Source organism: Miniopterus schreibersii, assembly GCF_964146895.1.
Source record: "Miniopterus schreibersii genome assembly, chromosome: 4".
NCBI classification, from domain to species: domain Eukaryota; kingdom Metazoa; phylum Chordata; class Mammalia; order Chiroptera; family Miniopteridae; genus Miniopterus; species Miniopterus schreibersii.
Genome location: NC_138105.1, coordinates 67,549,347 through 67,570,326, shown reverse-complemented (window position 1 = coordinate 67,570,326; position 20,980 = coordinate 67,549,347). Strand labels below are relative to the sequence as shown.

At 47.0% G+C, this 20,980-nt stretch overlaps 1 protein-coding gene across 27 annotated transcripts in view; it reads left to right on the top strand.

The window, feature by feature from the left end:
* Positions 1-21: 21 nt before the first annotated feature.
* The window catches only part of RANBP3 (RAN binding protein 3), a 55,044-nt gene continuing 34,085 nt past the window's right edge, over positions 22-20,980 (top strand). For 9 of the 27 annotated variants that reach the window (XM_081134307.1, XM_081134306.1, XM_081134294.1 and 6 more), the window contains exons 1-2: positions 126-226; positions 19,456-19,511. In XM_081134307.1, the coding sequence (XP_080990433.1) occupies positions 205-226; positions 19,456-19,511 (78 nt within the window). In that variant the 5' untranslated portion in view covers positions 126-204. Of the gene's footprint in view, positions 227-1,109; positions 1,264-19,455; positions 19,512-20,980 lie in introns of those variants that run through there. The other 18 variants (XM_081134305.1, XM_081134303.1, XM_081134300.1 and 15 more) reach the window with 6 other exon arrangements.

Genomic DNA, 20,980 nt, shown 5'->3' with positions numbered 1-20,980 from the left:
AGGCGGGGACAGTTACTGCGCAGGCCAGTTCTAGTAACTTGGCCGGGCTCTGATAGCAACGAGGAGCTGGGCTCAGCACGCAGGCGCGAGCTGCCCTCCTCGCTCCGAGTCGGCTTGAGAAGTGCGCACGCGCGGGAGTTTCTGGCAGAAAGCAGGCGAGCCGCGGCCGGCGCGGAGCCTTGTGGGAGGGCTTGAGGAAGTAAAATGGCGGACCTGGCGAACGAAGGTAGGGGAGGCGCCGTCGGGGGCCATCTGGCGGCCAGCGAACGGGCGGGGGAAGGTCCAGAGGCCAAAGGCCCGAGGGGTGAGCACCTCGGAGTATGGGGTGTCCGTCGGCTCCGGGATAGTGGCGCAGTGGGTCCCGAAGCCGCCCCCCATTGCGTCCCCTCAGTCCAGATTCACCGGCTCGGCCCATCACTCCCGGTAGCCTCAACCCTGCCGCCGTCCAGCTAGGGGGTCTGGAAGGCCGCTGCGGCCGTGGCCCTGACGCCCTTCCGCCTCGCGGACTAGGCCGAGGGCTGATAGGCATGGGAGGTGCGGCCTCATCCCCTCGGTCTCGGTTGTAAATAGACCTCCGGGCCTGGTGGTGGGCCCAGCGCGCCACACTCCCTCCCCGCCCCCTCGTTCTCCCGTACCGGGCCCCCGCACCCTACCCCCGGCCTGACTGGCCGACCCACCCACTAGTCCTGTGGGGTTCTCATCCTCCGCGGGCCTTCCCCAGTCCGAGGACTGAGGACGCCGGGCCTGTTTTCACCCCCGTCCCGAACTCGGCCCCCAGTTCCCGCCAGTTCCCCCGGATCCTTCGTGGCGACCTGAGAGTCGCGCCTCGTCTACCCCCATTTAGGCCCAGCCGCAGGATGTGGGCTGCGTAAATCCCTAGCTTCTCTTTGGCCTTTTTTGCTGCACTTCCAAAGAGAGAGAGACAGAGACTGTTATCGCCTCCCCTGTGGAGTGCTGACATCCCACCTGAACGTTTTTGACAAGGTTACAGTTCCTAATCCCTGGAGAAAACACTCCATAAACCGATGTCTGTTTAAATCAACAGTGGTGTTGATATCGCAGTAGCTTCAGGACTTCCGAGGCCTATTTTTAGCTCCCTCCTTTTCTAGGTGCACAGCTACAGCTATCTCCCTGCCTGGCCCTGATTCCCAATACCATGCTCCCTGCTATCGGAGGGTGTCCTGAGGTTTCCATAGTGAACCACATGAATTCATGAATTGATAATAAGTGCTCACCCTGGTGGAGCATTTGGGATGGTACCAGGTAATGTTCAATGTCTTGATCACCCTGTGTTATAACCGGCAATACTCACAAAAGCTTCATGAGGTAGGTACTGTAGCCCTGTGTTCCTGGTAAGGAAACTGAGAGTGATTAAGTTATTTGTACAAAGCAGGTCACACAGCTAGTAAAGAACAGGGATATGAATCAATAAGGTCTGGCTTCAGAACTCCCCCTACCCTGGCCATTTTATGCTACATCTCTTTTATAAGGTAAAGGAGCCCATAGAGCATTTCATTCATAAGATCCATTTAAAGGCAGAAGAGGGGCTGGACAAATGGGAATCAATATGATATACTTTATATATTTACATCTTCACTCCATTCAGTTTCTTGATTTCAAGACTCATATATCCAACATCATATTCGACATCTCCATTTGGATGTCTAATAGGCATATCAAACAACATCCCTACCTTTTCCCCCCCACACCTGTCCATTCCACAGTCTTTCCCCCATTGTAGTAAATGGCAAGTCTATTCTTTGAATCAGGCCCAAAACCTTGAAGTCACCTTGGCTCCTCTCTTTCTGTCATATGCCACAACAAATCCTATCCTACCTTAAAAATATTTCCAGAGGGTGACCACTTACCACCAATACTACCGCCTCTTGGGCTTCCCTTCCACCCTTACCCATCTAACAGCTGCTTAACCCAGAAGCTATAGTGGCCCCCTGATACCTCCCTGTCCTCCTTTCCCACCACTCCCTGAGTCTGGCTTTCTCATTGCCCCTTCAATAGTCTGTAAACTCCCTCCATTATGCCTTTGGACCTGCTGGTTCCTCTGCCTGAATCACTCTTCCCCATTTACCTCCATTGCCCACTCCACCTTCAGGTTTTTACTTAAAGATTATTATTGAGACTTTCTCTGGCCACCTGTGTTAAATTGTGCCCATATTCCCTGTCCCCTTTACCCTGCTTTATTTTACTCCAAAGCACTTAATCACCATCTGTCATGCATGCTAGGTTTACTTGTCTGTTCAACTACTCTTCCTCTGGAATATAAGCCCCACGAGGCCAAGGCTTTCTATCTGTCATTATTACTGATGGAGCCCTTACATCTAGAACAGTACCTAGCACAGAGTACGTATCCAAGAAATGTTTGTTGAATGAATGAATGAATGAATGAATGAATTCAATGAGGGCCTTCATTGTAAGGTATATCTTTTAGCATAAAGAGAAAATTATGGATTCCTGTTTTCCAGGGATATCATTTCTAGCACATACCTGACACATCAACTGTCAGTTATAAATTACATAGTTGAATGGGTAAGTGTAAAATAGAGAAATGGAATGTTTTTGCCTAATAAATGCCACACTCACCTAGTACTTTGCCTCTGGCACTAGTTCTGGCATAGTCATCCTCAGGAAATCAACTCTCAGTGCCTTTTTGTGCCTCACATATTCCTGCCATCCTTTAATTAGTTGTTTTGTGTTTATTAACTCCATTTCTGGATTTTGTTTGGATGTTTAACTTCTTATACATTGTAAACTAAGACTTCCTTGCCTATGCATTTTAAACCTTTAAGGGCTGCCCCCATCCATGAGGGAAATAGCTTCCCCTCTTGCTATTTAAGCTCCAAATGCCCCCTTGGATTCTGTGTTTCCAGACAGGGATTCTAGGTTGATCCATCTCACACCCTCTGTCTCTCTTCTCTGGGCCATTGTCACCTCTGTGTGAATCTAAAGTATTGGCTAGCCACCTGGTCTGGGCATCAGGATTGCCTAGGGAGCTTTCTTAAAACCACAAATGCTCAGTCCGCACACCCCACCCATTCTGATTCTGTGAGGTGTTTGGTGGGCCCTGGGCATCTGTATAGTTAGAAAGCAGTCAGGGTTGAGAAACCACTGCCTTGAGTGGGACAAGTTAGGAGTGCTGCTTTGTGTATAAAGAAACGTTTCCAGTGGTATATCCAATACAGCATCTTGTTGGCTCTTGTTGCCATAGTGATCTCTTCGGGGATGCTGACAGCAACTCCCACAGCCTTTCTTGGTAGTCATGTAGTCCGTGACTTTTAAAGTCCAGTTGGAATGCTGCTCTCCTAGAGGTGTGTGTCTGTGTATCTGTTTTTGTCTCTGTGTGTGAATGTGTATTTTACACTTGTGTTTCGGGATATTGTCTTCTGCCTGGCATTTCACTATTGATATATCCCAAACTCTGATCCTCCTATCTCTGGAATTATTGTGCATTGTAGACTGACATTAGGATTTGATGGCAGCATTTTGACCTTGGTTAAGTTAGAGAAGAATGGGGAGAGGGTGAGGAGAGTGTATTTGAGCTATAGGAAATCTTGGGTTCTAGATCCCAGCATTACCATATATATCACCATATATGAATCCTTACTGGCCTGTGGACATGCATGGTGGAAACCTGAGATATGGTATGAAGTAGGTTCTCAACTTTGGCCCCAGTGGCATTTTGGGTTGGATGATTCTTTATGGAAGAGGCTGCCCTATACCTTGTAGGACGTTTAGCAGCATAGTGGCATCCCTAACTCTACCCACAAGATACCAGTAGCACACACCCTCCCCTGCATCCCTGCCCCAGGGGTCATAACAACCAAAAATGTCTTCAGACATTGTAAAATGTTCTGGAGTGGGGGCTGAGGTGAGCTATCAACCGTTGAGACCCACTAATATAAAGCCTGATGGTGAGGCACAGGCTTTGCCCTATAAATTGGATTTGTGTTTTGACTCTGACTTGTACTCTCTGAGTGACTTTAGGCAAATTCTTAATCCTTTTGAGCCTCAGTTTACTCATCAGTAAAATGGGAATAATGATGATCATATCTATCTCATGGTTGCTGGGAGCATTGGTTGAATTAATGCATATAAATTTAGCACCTGTCTCAGCACACAGTAATAAACAGTCAGTAAATGGTAGCTATTTTTACTGCAGTGGGCTCATGTTGTAGACACATTTAGCTTAAGTGCTCAGCAAAGAAAGAGAGAGTTAAGAAATGAATCTGAAAAAAAAGAGAAAAAATGAATGTGAATAGTGCTGATGAATCTGTCCCACTGAATGAGATGGCCCTGGGGTCAGCCCATGGTGAAGGCCAGCGGGAGCTGGTCCTTTTAAGTATTCTGTCTTCCCTTTCATTGGGTGATCTTCTAACCATGTGTTCTCAGCCTCAGCACTATAGACATTTGGGACTCATTCTTTGTTGTGGGGCTACCCTGTGAATTGTAGGATGTTAACTGGCTTCCCTTGATCTACTAGATGCCAGTAGCACCCTCCCCAGTTATGACAACTAAATATGTCTCCAGATATTGGCCAATGTCCCCTGGCAGGGTGGCACAACTGCCCGCCATAGGGAATCACTGATCTAGCCTGACCAATTATCAGTCTAGAGATTTCCAAGGGTGGTTTAGCTTTTCTCAGTTTTTACCTTACTTGTTGACTTAAAACATAAGCCCTCTGAGGGTGAGTTGCAACTGAATTTTTATTAATGAGCCAGAACTCAGTTGGACTCCTCAGTGCACTTGATTCTCACCACCTCCTTCCCCTGCCCTAAACTTAATTTTTAGGGTAAGTGATAAACACTTATTTTAAAATTTTTCATTAAGTTACAGTAAACATTAACTCTGGGATTTGCCCTCAGGTCAGAGCATGTACAGTCAACTCTCCAGTGCTTCTCATGTATGTAGCAGATGGGGCCTGGTGGTTTGGGGGGGGAGGGGTGCTACCTCAAAGGCTGCAAAATCTCTATACACTTTGAAGAAAATTTCAGTTTTGCCCAGGATCCTGCATATAGACCGAAAAGCTTATAGTTCTGCAAGTTTAAAGTTTTCAATCAAATTTTTAGTCTGCCTGTCAATTAACTGGAAAATGGAATTACCCAAGCAGTCCTGTTACCCTCGTACCTTCATTGGTGTTAGGGATAGTCACGGTCTGGTGTGTGCTTATAGTCCAAGGGAGTTGGAGTGAGTGGAGGCAGCAGGAATTTGGTGAGGTTAGAATGGAGTTTGGAGAAGGGACAGTGTTTGGAGTTGGCGAAGGGGACATTTTAGGTACCAGTTGAATTCTGGCCTAGTAAGTAAATTCAAGCAGAGAATAGACTGGAGTAGAGTGGGAGATGGGGGCCATTCGGGGAGCAGTGGGATGCATTTGGAGGATCTCATGTACATTAGAAAGGCAGAGGGCAGAGGTGGCTGGTATTGACTTGGACAAGCCTTGGTAGCTCTCCATGGTACTTTAAGCAGTCAGGAGCCAGGTGGGTTTGTGATTACATCATTATCTACTCAGGACCTGGTGGTAGTGCAGGCAGCAAGTTTCTTTGTTTTGTTTGAACAGTATTTGTTTTTCACATCTGTGTGCAGTAACCTTCCTGTGGTCTCATGGAGTCCTGTTCGGTCTGAACTGTGCATTACTGCTCAGTAGCAAACTATATAGCACAGGGCCTCAGAGTAAAGCCCTTCATGTCCACAGTTTGCTTGGTTGTTGGCACACTGTGCTGTTGCACAACACTCATTGTTAATCTTAACCCTGATTGCCCATCCCGCTTGTTTATTGTTTAAGGAGATTGTGAGGAAAATAAAAACTGATGCCTGTACTGTACCATCAGAGATTGCTACAGGGGGTCCAGGGCATCTGTAGTTTTAAAAAGCCCACAGATGTTTTATGACATGAAGCCAGAGTTGAAAACCACAGGTAGAAGTTACAAGGTTGCTTCAGGGGAGAGTAGACATGTTTAATTTGGCCCATTTAGGTTTTTCTTTGTTTTAATTAGGAGCCAACACTTAAGAATTCTTAAGTTTCTAGGGAAAAAAAGAATAACCCAAGTTTCTGATTTCTCTTGAAAAGTAGGAACCAGCCTCAGCCTGCATTCCTGCATGGTATGATTTGCCAGGTCTGAGGAGCAGCTGCTGCCCTTGAGATAGACTGTCCTGGACACCACAGTCCCCACCGAGTTGTTTGGAGCCTGGCGCACTTCCTCCTTTTCCGGTGCCTGCCTGATCTGCATTGGCATTTGGGTTTCAACCCTGTTGTACTCCTCTTAGACACAGCATTTTTCTGATACAGGGTACTCTTTAATCTCAGCAGAAAGCTCTGTCTGCAATTAATTTGGGATTCAGTGTCATCCAATGCAAATACTCAGAGAGTAGTATATGGCAGCAGTTCTGCAAGACGGCCCAGAGGCCCCTGGAAGTCCCCAAGACCTTTTCAAAGGGACTGCAAGTTCAAAACTATTTTCATAACAATACAAAGACATCATTTGCCCTTTTTACTCTCATTCTCTTGTGAATGGACAGTATACTTTTTTCAGAGGTTATAATTGCAATGGGTAGCTCGCAGAAGCAGATAAGAGACTCTAGCTGTCTTCTATTAAGCCAAATGTTAAAGAGATTTGTCAGAATGTAAAATTATGCCCCCTTTTCACTAGTTTTTGTTTGTTTTCAAGAAGTTATTTTTCGTAAAAATTTTATTTAGGTAAACCTTTACTATTTATCTTAAATAAGTTCACTAATATTTTGACTCTTTCTTAGTTTTAATTTTGAATATGGTAAGTGTCAGTAGTTCTACCCCACATTTACAAAAGCTCTTGAGGATCCTCAGTAATTTACAAGTGGAAAAGGGGGTTCTGTGACCAAAAAGTTTGAGAACCCCTGTTATGTTGTGTGGATCTCCAGTGTAAAGGACCTGAGTGGGGCCTGTAGGGAGATCCACATGGGTTTTTCTCATTTCTCCAGCCCCAGAGGAATTTTAAACTGGGACTGACCAGCAGGCTTCAGTAGCTAACTCGTGGCATAGTTGGAAGCTCCTGGATTCACTATCCTCAGTTTGTGCCACTTACTTGCCCAGACCTTGGGCAAGTTGGTTGACCTCAATTCCTGCGTCTATGGAATGGGAACAGTGCTAATCAAGGCTGAGGATAGTTGTGTGAGAGAGAGCATATACTCACTGGCTTGTGTGGGTACGTGTCAGTTACAACTGGCTGTTACTTTTCTGTAATTGGGTGCCTGGATAGAGAAAAAGCTCCTTTGGGGTTATAGCTGTGTTTCTCCACCTCATCATTATTGACATTGGGGTTAGTGGGGGCTGTGCTGTGCATTGTAGAATGTTTAGCAGTATCTCTCCCTGACTTTTACCCATATGATGCCAGTGGTACCCACCTACCCCCAGCCACGACAAGGAAAAATGTCTCCAGACATTGTCAGATGTCCCTTCAGAGGCAGAATTACCCCCATTTGAGACCTCCTGGGTTAGGGGATTCTATTGACACCTCCCACCCCCAAGAGAGTTTCTGTTCTATAATCATCTGATCTACTAAAGTCCTAGTCCTGCACACATTTTTAAAAATATATATATCTTTATTGATTTCAGAGAGAGGAAAGGAAGGGGAGAGAGAGAGAGAGAAACATCAATGATAAGAGAGTCATTGATCGGCTGCAGCCCGCAACCCGGGCATGTGCCCTGATCGGGAATCGAACTCCAATCTCCTGGATCCTAGGTCGATGTTCAACTGCTGAGCCACACCCGGCCGGGCTACACACATTTAAATAGCAAACTGAGTTGGGAGGGGGAAGGACATAACTCACAAAAGCTGGGAGTCACCCTGGTTTGTATTGTCTGACACACCAGGAACTTACTCTGGTGTATAATGTGAGTTAGGTATCTAAAGCAGTCTTTTTCCAAATAATTAATGTAGGGTTTCTCAACCTCAGAACAGTTGATATTTGGGGTTGGATCATTCCTTGTTATTGGAGGATTGCCTGTACACCGTAGGATGTTGATCAACATCCCCGGTCCCCATTTACTAGATGCCATTAGCGATTTCTCCCCATTGTGATAACCAAAAACATCTCCAGACATTGTCCATTTTTCCCAGGGGTGACAAAATCACCCCTGGTGAGAATTGAGTTATAAGATTAAATAAAACTATCCAGGAATAAATTATTTGCCAACTGGAGTTTAGGGCTCACCCTCTTGACCTTCCTTTTCCATTGTAGTCTTTTCGCAGCTAAGTAGGCATCGTGGACTTCATATCCCTGTTAATAAGGAAGAACAGTGTGTTCCATGACCTTTCAGGTTCAAGGTGAGGACCTCTCAGAATGTCAGAGCTGAAAAGTACCTTCAGAGATGTTCCAGGTTCAAACCATTCCATTTCAAGAGAGCTGAAAGTTGGCCGGTACTGACGTGTTTAACTCCAGCCATTGAGTCAAAGAGCCCATGGTCATCCTTTCCAGTGGATCAGTACCATCAACTTAACAGGAATTTGTTCTCCCAAAAACTGACTCATGGGGCACTACATTTGCTCTCACTCTGTCAAAGAAAAATAGGAAATTGTAGAGATGGTAGTAGTTACTCCATGCACATGTTTAGAATGCAGGGCTTGTTTCTGCAGTAAGTTTAAAATGCCTTGGCTAAGCTAAACTCCCCCAGGTTTGCCACATAGTCTCGGGAATTTGTTGACTCAGAATTAATGCCTGCGCATCATCTGGAACAGCAGAGCAGGGGTGGGGAAAACAGTTCTTAAGAGTTTGGCCTTCTCTCAAGAGTCCAGGATCTGGGTTATTCATCATCATTGCCCTTGGCAGGGGGAGTGGGGGGGGGACGACACCCTGCTTGTGGAGTATTCTTGTCAGAGAAGCACAAGTTATTACAGCTGCCAGCATCTGCCACTGAGAGAGCAAGACGTGCCTTCACAGCCTCATTACAGTCATCTCTGTCCCCATACCTGAAGGACTGACAGACTGTCTCCAAAATATTCAACTCTATCGACTTTGCCCTGTCTGCAAGGCTATAAGACTAGCCTGAGCCACCATTGTCACTGCCACTTCTCACCTGGATGACTCCTGGAGACTCCTTGCATCTACTTGTGCCTCCCTGAGATCTGTTCTCACCACTCCTAGGATGATCTTCACCAACATTTTATTACATAACTTTTCTAACACATGAGAGGAAGAATCACATGAGGACTGCCAGGGTGGATCTTTTAAAAATACAAACCAGGCTGCCAGGCTGGTATGGCTCAGTAGCTGAGTGTAGACCCCTGAACCAAGAGGCCACTGGTTCGATTACTGGTCAGGGCACATGTCCAGGTTGCTGGCTTGATCTCCAGTAGGGGGTGTGCAGGAGGCAGCCGATCAATGTTCTCTCTCTCATCAATGCTTCTATCTTTTCCTTTTTCTTCCTCTCTCTGAAGTCAATAAAAAACAAGCAAAACCACTAGTATATGTAAGCCAGGCCCTGGCCAGGTGGCTCAGTTAGGTGGAGCATCTTCCCGTGCTCCACCTAAAAGTTGTGGATTCGATTCCTACTCAGGGCACATGCCTGGGATGCAGGTTCCATCCCTGGTCGGGGCTTGTATGGGAGGCAACCGATTGATGTTTCTCACGTGGATGTTTCTCTCTCTCCCTCTCCCTTCCTCTCTCTCTAAAATCAATAAATCTAACCTCAGGTGAGGATTATATGTGTGTGTGTGTGTAATAGATTGTGTCACTCCCCTGCTTGGAGTCCTCCACTAGCCTCCCTTTAGACTGGAGAAATCCATACTTCTCATCACAGCACTCCCTCCCCAACTTCACCTCCCACCTTTCCGTGTGGAAACTCTCAGTTATGTTGGCCTCCAGGTTCTTTCTGTCCTTAGGACTTTCATACTCGGGATTCCCTCTGCCCAGTACATTTGGCCTTCATCCCTTTTCGTCAGAGGTTTAGATGACACCTCAAAGAGGCCTCTCCCACCTATTAACCTTCTACCCACATCACTCTTTCCCACCCCCTTGTAGCACCTGTCTCCAGAATCTCTCATGCCTCTGGGTACTTGTTTGTTTTCTGTTCTCATTAGAGAGCTATGGCCTTGCAGAGCAGGTGCTCAGTAAATCTGCTGCTGGGAGCAAGACTTAGCTAATTGGCCCTCTACCAGGCCACACCAGTGAGATCTCACCTCAGTGAATCCTTTGACTTCAAAAGGGCTTGAGGGATTCTGAGCAGCTGAGCATTTGTGTTAAGGTGCCCCGGCATCCATGCAGCTCTCAGAAGGGGACAAACTCTCCTTCATACATGAGGCGTTTATCATTGTTGGGGGCTTGAGGGCCCATTCTTTCAGGTGGCATCAAAGTATTTGTAGTTTTCTATGTATAATTATAATAATGATAATGCCAACATGGAATTCTTATTGTGTGCCAGCCACTTTCCAATCACTTTATATGCATCATTTCATTCAGTCCCGAAGCTGCCTGGGGTATAGGTACCATCCCTGTTGGACAAAGGACAGTGTACAAAGAAAGTGAATTAACTTGCCTAGCCACAAATGGTTGAGGTCAACTTGAATGCACACAAAAATCAGAGTCCGAATTCCCAAATTTTACCAGTTTGGGTCTGCAGCCTCAGCAGAAGTTCTGTAGTCCTTAGATTTCCTTCCCATGAGGGACTTTCTGTTGTCTTTACTAGAACTTTTCTCCAGTCTTCAGCCACTTTTACTTCACCTCAGCTGCACTGGTGTCACGCTATCTAGTGGCAGAATAGAGAAGTGCTGTCAACCCTGGATCCCTGAACTTACCAGCAGTTGTAGGTGAAGTTGCTTTGTTTGATTTATTTACTAGGTTTGTGGGGTTTCTCTTGAAGTCAAGGCACAGAGGTGCCCAAAGTACAAGGTCTTATCCCAGCGTCTTATTCTGGGTGTGTGGGTCAGGGGTAGAGGGTTTGGTTGCAGGGCTGATAAGTAGAAGGCAGATTGCTGCTTTGCCCAAGGTGGAGTTCCAGGGGGATGGGAGGTGCCTTACTCCCTTGGAATGTCAGGCTTGGGGTTATGATCCCACCTTTGCCACTTACCAGCTTTGTGACTTCAGGCAAGGCACTCATCTATCCAAGACCTCTCAGTTTTGTTTCATGATTTGCAAATCAGAGATAATAAGTAATATCTACGTCATGGGGGTTGTGATAACTGTCAGTGAGACTGAGTATGTGAAGCGCCTACCACTGGGTCTAGTAAAGGCCATTCAACAATTGTGAGTAGCCCTTTGCTCTTCACCATTGTTACAAGTATAGGGGCCTTGCAGTAAGATGAGAGCAGTGAAAATTGTCTTCAATTTCAGGTGAGGGTCATGCTCCAAAGAGCATTCTAGAAAAAAATGCATAAAATAAAAGACAGCATCATCTCCCAAAACTGTGCCCCCTGTGATCTCCATGAGACAGGTGAGAATTGCCTGAGGAGAAATATATTTGAGTACCAAAAAAGAATTCAGGGGCCCATCACCTTCCACTAGCTGAGCTGGGCGGCCACTGAGCATTTGGTACACTAACATTGAGAGAGGCATCACCAAGCAACAGCATGATTGAGATCAGTGTCATTCTTCATCAAAGAATCAGTTTTCGAACAGAGCTGACACATCATCTTTATGTTGCTGCATAGAATTGTTTATAATAATTCCTGAGAAAAGAAATGACTTGAAGGGCTAGATTGTCACAGGATTAAAGCATTTACCACGTATTAATACTGTTGTTTGTGTTGGCAAGATGCTTTCCATATTTTTTACACAGATAAGATTAAGACACATCAGCCCAGGATTAAAGCTCATTTTACACAAGTACCTTGCTGACATTTTAGACAGGAATTCCAAGTGGCTTTCCAGAAGGAGGCTGTTTTCTGGCAGGTGTTCGAGCCATCATTTAGGAGGGAAATAAACAGAACAGGAAAGATAATCCAGATTCCCTTCACTGTGTGTTTTCCTGGGTCTGCATATTTTCTTCTATTTAGTTTAACAGAGATCCTCAGAGATAAAGGTTGGAGACAGCCACAGGGGGGTGCCAGAGTTTGTCACAGGACAGGTCTGCCTTTGGTATTTGTGTACGTTAATTCCTCCACAGCCTGAAGAAGGAAAGTTTAGGTGAAAGGGAGGAGTGGAGAGAGTGTGTTTTCAGCTTACAATCTAAATGTGTTTTGCAAAGCATTACATGGTTAAACACTTGACCAATGAAGACAGTGTAATTTGTTTTACCATTGAGTGTGCTTCTTGGAATGTGTCTTCATTCTTTCCTTGAGGATCCAAAGGATCAGCTATTGGCTTAATTGCACACTCGTCGTGTTACTTGTTGAAAGCCTTGGACCCATCCCAAAACTTATCGCTTGCCCTCTAGTTTCTTTTGTACTCTTCCATAGATGTTTATACAGGATGTTAACTGACAGCTACTTTATTCTTGATGTTATTTCTCGGTAGAAAAGTGTGTGTGTTTCTTAGCTTGAAGGTCCACCTGAGCAGAAAAGATGGGAGAAAGCAAACTGGTGTCCTGACTTCTCCCTTTTGCACTTGTGCTTGAATAGCAGTGTAGCTCAGCTGCCTGGGCTTCAGAGTCAGGCCTGCCTGGATTGGAGACCTGGCCCCACTTTGGACAAGTCACTCAGCCTCTCTGAGTCTCTGTTTCCTGTTCTATAAAATAAAACATTGGGATGACCTACCTCCTAAGGTGGTTATGGAGATTCAGGATGATGATGCGGAAAAAGCACTGAGCATCTGCCTAGCCCATAAATACTGGGAGCTCAATGATGGCTGGCCCATGTACAAAATCATCCTGGGGTCTTGGGAAACCCCATTTGGGAATGTCTGTGCTCTGAATAATGCAGCAGAGTCTGGGAAAAGTCTAAAGATGGGATCCCAAGACCTCTGTTACCCTGGGGCTTTGGGAAACACACTGTTCTACCCAGGTCCACCTCTAGGGTCCAGGTCAAATCCTGACTCTCCTTTCCTTACTTGTAGTAGGAACTCCACCTCTTTTCCTCAGCCACCGTTTCCTTTGGGACTCTTCTTCCTTCTTAGACTGGCTTTGGAGTAGTGCCCTTCTCCATCCCCTTCCTTGCTGTCTCTGGAATATACACATAACTCCTTTCATCTTAAGGGGTTTGCCAGCAATCGATCTCAGCAAAAAAGACACAGATAAAACCCTTGAGTCCAGTCCCTGGCCTACTGGTAGGGGTGGTACTAGGAAGCCCACTATTTTAATTCTCTTAAGTATGGGACTGTTTAAAACTTTCTCCTCCTGTTGACCCTACTTACCCACTATTGAAGAAGGCAGTTTATGAGCCCTCTCCCTGACAAAGACATTGTACACCAAAATTATGGACATGACTTCGGGGCGGAGCTTTTAGTACTTCCCACTCTTGCACCTAAGCCATCTGAGGACTTTCTCTAGGTTCTGGGGCCCTAGTAGTTTCTGCTTAAGGAGAAGGGAGCCTCCTTTGAAACCCTCTTCCCACCCAAAAACCTATGCTCCCTGCATGCCCCTTGGGTGAGGAGGGAGCCTGCATCTCCCGGACCGTCTTTCAAGCTACCTTTGGCTCCACTGTCTTTCAAGCTACCTTTGGCTCCTTTCCTGAAGAAAGGAACTGCCTGAGTGTGATTGGTGCTTACCTTACAGGAGCTTCTATCCTCAACCATGCCGGTGTGAATATGCAAACCTCAGACCTAGCAAAGAGAGAGGGCGCATTCTACTATTGCCCTGCGCTTCAGTGGTCTGTTTTCCTGTCTGTCCTCAAGGATCTGGAGTCCGTCCACTGGTGCCACCTTGACCTTTGTATTTCCAGTGTTCCTTGCTGTCTACTGCCTCATTTCTCCCTGCTCCTGGTCACATGGTTAAATGCTGTTTATCCTGCCACTTAAGTGGCACTTCCTCCAAGAAGCTCTCCCCAGTTCACTACTTTTTTGCAAGCTTACCACATTGAGTGCCCCAGCTCTGTGCTCTGAGTCCCTTCTGTGCATCCCCTGTGTTGTAACATTCAACTAAAGTCTGACATCACATTCTGGGAGGCAGAAGACATGTCTTCGTGTCACTACCATACTATAGAAGCCAGTACGATGCCCAGTGCTCAGTGGGCACTTGGGTGTGTGGAATTGCTGAAGGTTGTAGTTGTCAGTGAATATTATGATATAATATGCAAACATAGCAAGAGGTGTAGCTGGGGAAGTGGGTCCCAGGCTAGACCGGCTGGGGGGAGTACCCAGACAGTCATGGTCATGTCAGCAATGCCTCTGGAAGCAGGGTCCTGAGACCCGGGGTAGGGTGTTTGTGCGGAGAGGACCCAGCCATCTGGCAGAGGTTTGAAATGAGAGCAGAGATCAGCAACTTCCTGCACCTGTGCTCACCTATCCATTCTCATCACCCAGGCTGCAAAGACCAGATTCAGGACACAGGCCCTGCCCTTGGGGATCAGAGCTGGGCTGTCCCATTTTGCATTTGAACCTCACAGTTAGATGGAGGGTGGCAAGGAACAGGAGGGAGAGCTGGTGCTGTGTACTAGGATGTCATCAGTGGCTCCCTCCTTTCAGTTTCTGCCCAGTGACCCCCCCCCCCCACACACACACACACAGTTTGCTTGGGGTTTGGGGAGACTGCTCCACTGGGTTATGTGATCATTATCTAAGATCACAGTTGGGCTCTGGCTGGTGCTATCTGGGACACAAGAGCTGAGGAGGGGCACGTAAAGGAGGATGCAGGAGGCGTTTGAATTGAGCAGCGGCCATCTTGGACTTGGCATGTGGCACTTGGAAGGCTGCAATGAGGTCAAAGCACCTGACACATCCCAGACAGTAGAGCCTGTGCCACCTAGAGGTGGGGCTATTGTTTGAAGTGACTTGGGGGCTCTGAATCCCACCCTACTGCACACACCAACATGGGCCACAGAACACAGGTTCTCAGGCTTCATAGAGGGTGTTCTGGGAAGGGGTGGGGTATTCCCTGGTCAGATAACTTTGGGCAACATTTGGTTAAACAGGTTTTTTAACCCTTCCTATGCTGATGTGTCAAGCCAGTGCTCCAGGTGAGCTGCTTTTTTACAAATTAATTCCATCTGGGAGCATTTTACAGAACCAAAAAACAAAAACACCTAGGTGGCAGAATCTGGATCAAATAGTCTGCATATGATTAACATTGTAACATTTTAGGTCTTTGTGGTGGCCTGGGTCTCTAGAAATTTCTGGTGGCTGGGCTGGGAGTTCAAGATCATAGAAGCCTCATTGCTTGACAACCAGAAAAATGTTTGGTGATGGGAGACAGTTGAAAAATACTCTGGTAAGTGCGGAGCTGGCCTACTTGGAAGGGGTGCATATCGTCATTTTATAATATCAGTACTCATTTGCAATTTGCAGACTTCTGGCCCTATTGGAGCTGAGTGGAAATGAAATGTGCGTATCTTTGGTGCTTTGTGTGTTTGGTGGAGAACTGATAGAAGTTCATTGCTACGTTTTAGTGCAGTGGTTGTATTTGTCATGACTGCCAAACCTACCCTCAGTGGGGGTCCCAGTGGGACCCAAGGTGGGCTGCCAAAGCCCTTGCCACCTCCCAAGTCGTAGCCCTGGCAATGAAGGACATTTAATTCACTCTATAGCTGTTTGTTGAGCGTATGTTTCTTGTGTTGCTCTAAAGACATGGAGGTGAACACAACAGAGGCCTCACTTTTGCAGAGCTTATGGTCCAGGGGTAGATAAGCTTCCAGTGAGCAGATAACCCACTGCAAGCTCCGGGCCTTGTATACAAACACTCACGCTTTTCTTTCAAATAAGGTGTTTTACCCTAAAGTTCTCTGCCCCCAGCTTCCTGTTCCCATTTTTCCTGTGATGCCTTGCACGGAATAAGGGCTTAATAGATACTTGTGATTACATAGCAGCTGGTGTTACACATGTGAAGAAGTACAGAGGGAGTTTAGTTCAAACATTTATTGGATGATTCTTACATGGTGTGCATTGGGTGGCAGGCTGGGGTACAGAACTGTTTTGGGTACTGTATCCGTAGTCTCCCAGTCCTAGGTATGCAGGATATAAGCCAGAGCATGCTTTGGGAGCACAGTTCAAACTAGGGGCTTCCTGAAGGAGATGGTGTCTATACATGAATGAGTGTTGACCACAGAAGAGAAGGTGAGAATGTGTTCTAGGCAGAGGAACTAAACCAAGCAGAAGTCCAGAAATGTGACAGAAGCAAGCGACAGTACCACAGTAATAGTCAGGTGGGGGGTGGCCTGTTTGAAGGAGCTCCAACCCTAGTCTGGGAGGGCATTGCAGAGTTTTAGGCATGCATTTTACACCAGTGGTTCTGGCTGCTCTGCAAAAGCTGTACTTAAGGGGGTAAAAGTAGAGACAGAGAAGAAAGGTCTGAACTATGATGGTGGTAGCAAAGGTGGATCTGCTTGAATCTCACCTGGTGTTCCTGTTCTTTGGGTAGCTGATTTCAGATCTCAGGCCCCATGGTCCCCTCCATAACCTCCCTCTGCCCCCAGTTGAGCAATGTGCCATTTTCAGTGCAGAATTGTTCCTCCTTCAAATGGGACCTCTTCCAGCTCAGGCCTGGACCCTGCCACATGGTTCTGTTCTGTCCTGTCCCAGGGACCCACAGGCAGCCCAGGCTTCCCTTGGTTGCCCTCCTTATGTGCCTGCAGATCAGAAAGGCCTTCCTCTGCTGTCCAAATGGCTCTCTCTTCATCTAGTCCTTTCTTACTAGCCTGGCAGTCATTTTCTCTAGTGCCCTCTCCTCTTGCTCATCCCTTCATCAGGTATTTGTTGAATCCCTGCAGGTTGCCAAGTACGGTTCTCATACCACAGAACAGGGAGGGGAGAACCCAGCAGTCTCCAGTCTCCTGGAGTTGACATCTTAGTAGGGGAGATAGACCATAAATCCATAAATACATCCTGTATCAGCTGTTGATCCCTGCTATGAAGAGAAAGAAGCATCCACTTCCCTTTGAGGCCAGTCTTAAGTTTCTTCTAGGGACTACAGTGTGAGTTTTATGAAGTCTGCAGCAGTGAGGCCCCACCTCTCAGGCTAGAGGCTGTTAGAGACAGGGGCCGAAATCAAGCTCAGAGTTCCTTAAGCAAAAATCAGCCTCTGTTGACTTAACTGAAAAGTCTTGGGGGTGGGATTAGCTTTGGACCACCTGTATCCTGGGCCTCCAGCAGTAGGATTCAGTTTTCTACCCTGCTTCCCACTGGATTGGCTCAAGGCCAAGGTCCCTTGTGATGACAGGCAGCTGCTGGCAGCCCCAGGGTTACCTCCTACCAGCTTAGCAGACAGAGAGCGCTCCCATTCCCCAGTAGCTCCAACAAAATTCTCGGACCTGAATCTCATTCACCATCAGCAGTCTGGCCTTATTCACGTGTCACAGTGTCCCCTGGGGTCAGGGCATGCAGTACTCCTTAGGCCTGGAGCCAGAGCTAGGCTCCATCTGAAACATGGAGGTGGGGGAGGGGTGCTTCCCTAAAGAAAATCGGCTGGGGGTGCTGGGCTGGCCAAAACTCTGGCTTCATCCTGTGCGCCTTGCTGCTGGTCAGGAGTTGAACACAAAAGCAAGGCTAGGGCCTGGACCTCCATCCCCTGATGCTGGGCTTGTGGTGTATAGGGTAGCATCAGAAGGTCTTTGGGCTTCCCCGTGGTAGACAAGTGTGAATAAGCTGCTGCCATCCCCAGAGTCCCTCCAGCATTCCTTTGCTTTCATTTATTGCATAGGTATGTTCATTCATCCATCCATCCTGGTCTGTCGGGCAGCAACTATGCACTGTGCCAGGAGATGGCTGCTTAGGGAAGCATGGAAACCTTGATGGCAACCCTTACCCTCCTCCCTTTAGCACTTTGGTCTCACACATGTCATTCACTTGTGTTCACTGTGGGCTGTGCACAGTGAGGACTGTTGCGATGAATCTGACTCTGGTGTGGTGCTGCTTCAGTGAGCACTGCAGAGGAAATGGTCACCATCAGTGGGCCATTGCTTCAGGGTGAAGACTGGCTTCTGTCTTGCTTCTCCAAGGACAGGGAGTTTGGAGGGATGGGGAGAACAGGGTCAGTTTGATTTTGTCTCAGTCTTGTCCTTTTTCCTTAGACCTCCTCTTCACCCCATTTTTATTGTGAGTGATCGCTGTCACCTCCCAACTTGTCTCCCCATATTGCCCCTTTCCCCAAACTGTTCTCTTTTTAAACCTAAATCACCACCGTGCCTCCCCCACTCCTTTTACAACACTTTCCAAATCCTCGACATGGCCGCCATGCGCCCTGGGCTCCGTGCCTTCACACCTGCCACTCTCACTGCCAGGCTCTTTCCTTGAGACTTCAGCACAGCAACCTCTTCTTGGGACGTTTCCGACTCTAGACAGCAGACTCCTGCCAGCTCCCCATAAGCACTCTTATGAACTGTGAACCATGTCCCCCTCCTGCATAGTAGTCCTGCTGGAGCAAAGTTGTGTGAATGTAGGTTCCTGGTTAATCTCAGCCTCCTATGACTGGGGGCTCTGTGACAGCAGGACTGTGCAGGTGCTCCCCAAATTCATGACTCCCCTGGCTTCCCTGTACTCACTGCCCTTGAATGCTGAAAGAGACCCTGGGCACCCCACAGGGTTGATGAGCACACCCAGAGCCACCAGGCCCAGGCCCAGCCCCAGGATGATGAGGGGCCTCCCCCATGGGTTAAGGTGGTCCTCATTTACAATCCCCTAGCTGGCAGCAGAGGCTTCCTGGGCTGCCCCTGGATAGGATACAAATGGTGTTACCTGAGAACAACAGTTGACATAGCCCTGGTCCCATCATGTGACAGGACATCCCAAAGGGTTTTTTCCTTCAGCAGCCACGCAAAATGGACTCTCAGACTTTTGCAACTTCATAAATCCTTTTTCTGTTAATGGCTTCTCACTTAGAAAACCAAGTGGAATGTTGGGCCGGGATTCTCCAAAGAGCATAAGCTGTGTGGGCAGAAATTGCAAACTGGTTGCCCCCTGGCCTCAGTTCGCCTGCAGATTTGAAAAAAAAAAGTAAAAAACCCTAAACTAGTCTCCGGCATTTGACATTCAGGAGATGCCACATAAATATCTGACTTCCCTGCTCCAAATTCCTTCAGAACCACAGTTGGTGGCGCTGAATAGCCACCTCTGATGCCTTGCAGCGCGCTACACTCCCCGTGGCTACACTCCCCACGGCTACACTTCCCACTGCCCTCCCTTGATCCGTGATGTAGCCTGTTCTAAGTGAGTCTTAAAGCCTTCTTATTGGTATATAATATACACACACTCCTACCATTAAGTGTCAAATTGTCACAAACTAAAAACCCTACGCCTCCATGTTATGAAAATGTTTTCTGAGTGATTTGATGTTCTTTGGAGTTACTAGTTTTATACTGGGTTTTTTGTTTTTAACTTATTATGAACAAATATAGTTTTGTTTACTGTATGAAATAGTGTCGGGGGGAAAAACACCAATTTTTCTTTTTGCAGAAAAACCTGCCATTGCTCCACCTGTCTTTGTGTTTCAGAAGGATAAAGGACAAAAGGTAAGGGGCTGGTATGTTCTCTCTTCATATTTGTTTTCTCCCAGAGATCTCTCTCCCCAGGTCACATGGCCAAGGATGCTTCTGCCCTTTAAGCCTTCACATTGAGCTTGGAGGAAAGAGGGCTGGTGGCTTCAGGTTACCATGGCGAGAGGTTGAGATAGGTGTGTGTGGAAAGGGTTCAGAGACCCTGCTTTAAAAAATAGTGGTAGAAAACTTTCTCCTCATTCCTACTGATTTTATTTAGAAATACTGCTGTACATTAGGAAAGCTATTAGGAGAAAAAGGTAGAAGGAAGAAGAGGAGGGAGAGAAGGAGAAACAGGGAGGGAGAAAAAGTGGGGGGAGGGAAGAGAGAAGAAGAGAGAACTATGGTGGATAAGGGGGGGAAACAGGATCTTTAAAGATTTTAGGGGGATTTTTTGGCTCCATCCAACTTGGCATAAATGCATTTAGAATAATTATTGGTTGGCTTGGATTGTATATTTACCATCCATCTTTGTTGGGTTGCTTCCCCCTCTTAGATTTTAAATGTCTTGATCACACTGTTGGAAATACCTTGCCTAATTCATAGCAATGAGCTGGCAGCCTGTCAAAGGCCTGATTGGTGTAGCAGCCTCATTTTTACCTTCCCATGTTGTTTATCTTGAAGTCACAGGTTTTATATCTTCATCTGACAAATCAGTATGGAAGGTTGGGATTGTGTCCAAACTTAGTTGATGTTTTGTGGTGATACCTCCCAAGCTTGTGTGAGGATTCCCTCTATTTGTCAAAAAAATGAATGATCCCTCCCCACCCATGGCCCAGGACAACAGGTAATTTAATGCCCATGGCAAGATTTCAGAGTGACCAAGGGTATTCTGAAAAATGCCTTTGCAATCTTGTTGGTAAGAAGATAATTTGAGAATTGGCTCGGGGCTGGGGATCCACAGGCCTAGGTGCTCTGGTGGATCCCCAGTCCCTCGGTAGGGTAGCCGGCTCTGAGGTTGGGGCTGCTGGTCTGGTGACTTGGGACTCCCAGCAGTCCAGCTACTGCTTGTAGACTTTGTCATTTGGTCTGAGAAGAGAAGCCAGACTTTTCTTTCTGTGCATCTCAGTTTTCCTGGAAAACATTCAAGTGCTCTGCCAGGAAGAAAGCTTGTATATGGAGGGGACAAGAGGGAGAAACTACCCCTGCCCTCCGCTCACACCCCCTTGCACTGGAGCCTTCTGTATTGGCAGGGGCTTGTCTACTAGGCTTGTTCTCACATTAAACATTGCCATTGTTAATTCTTTGCTGAAGGAAGAATCACAAAACCTGAGGAAATGTTCTTCCCATTTTGTTTTGGTTTTCCAGGTGGTATTTTCAAGATACATCATCCTCTGCTGTCTCCTCTCCCCTGGGCCCTGACACATACATACAGCTTACTTACCTGTGTTTTTAATCATCCCTCCTTTGGAAAAGGGTCAGTCACTGAAGGGCTGGTGTGTTTC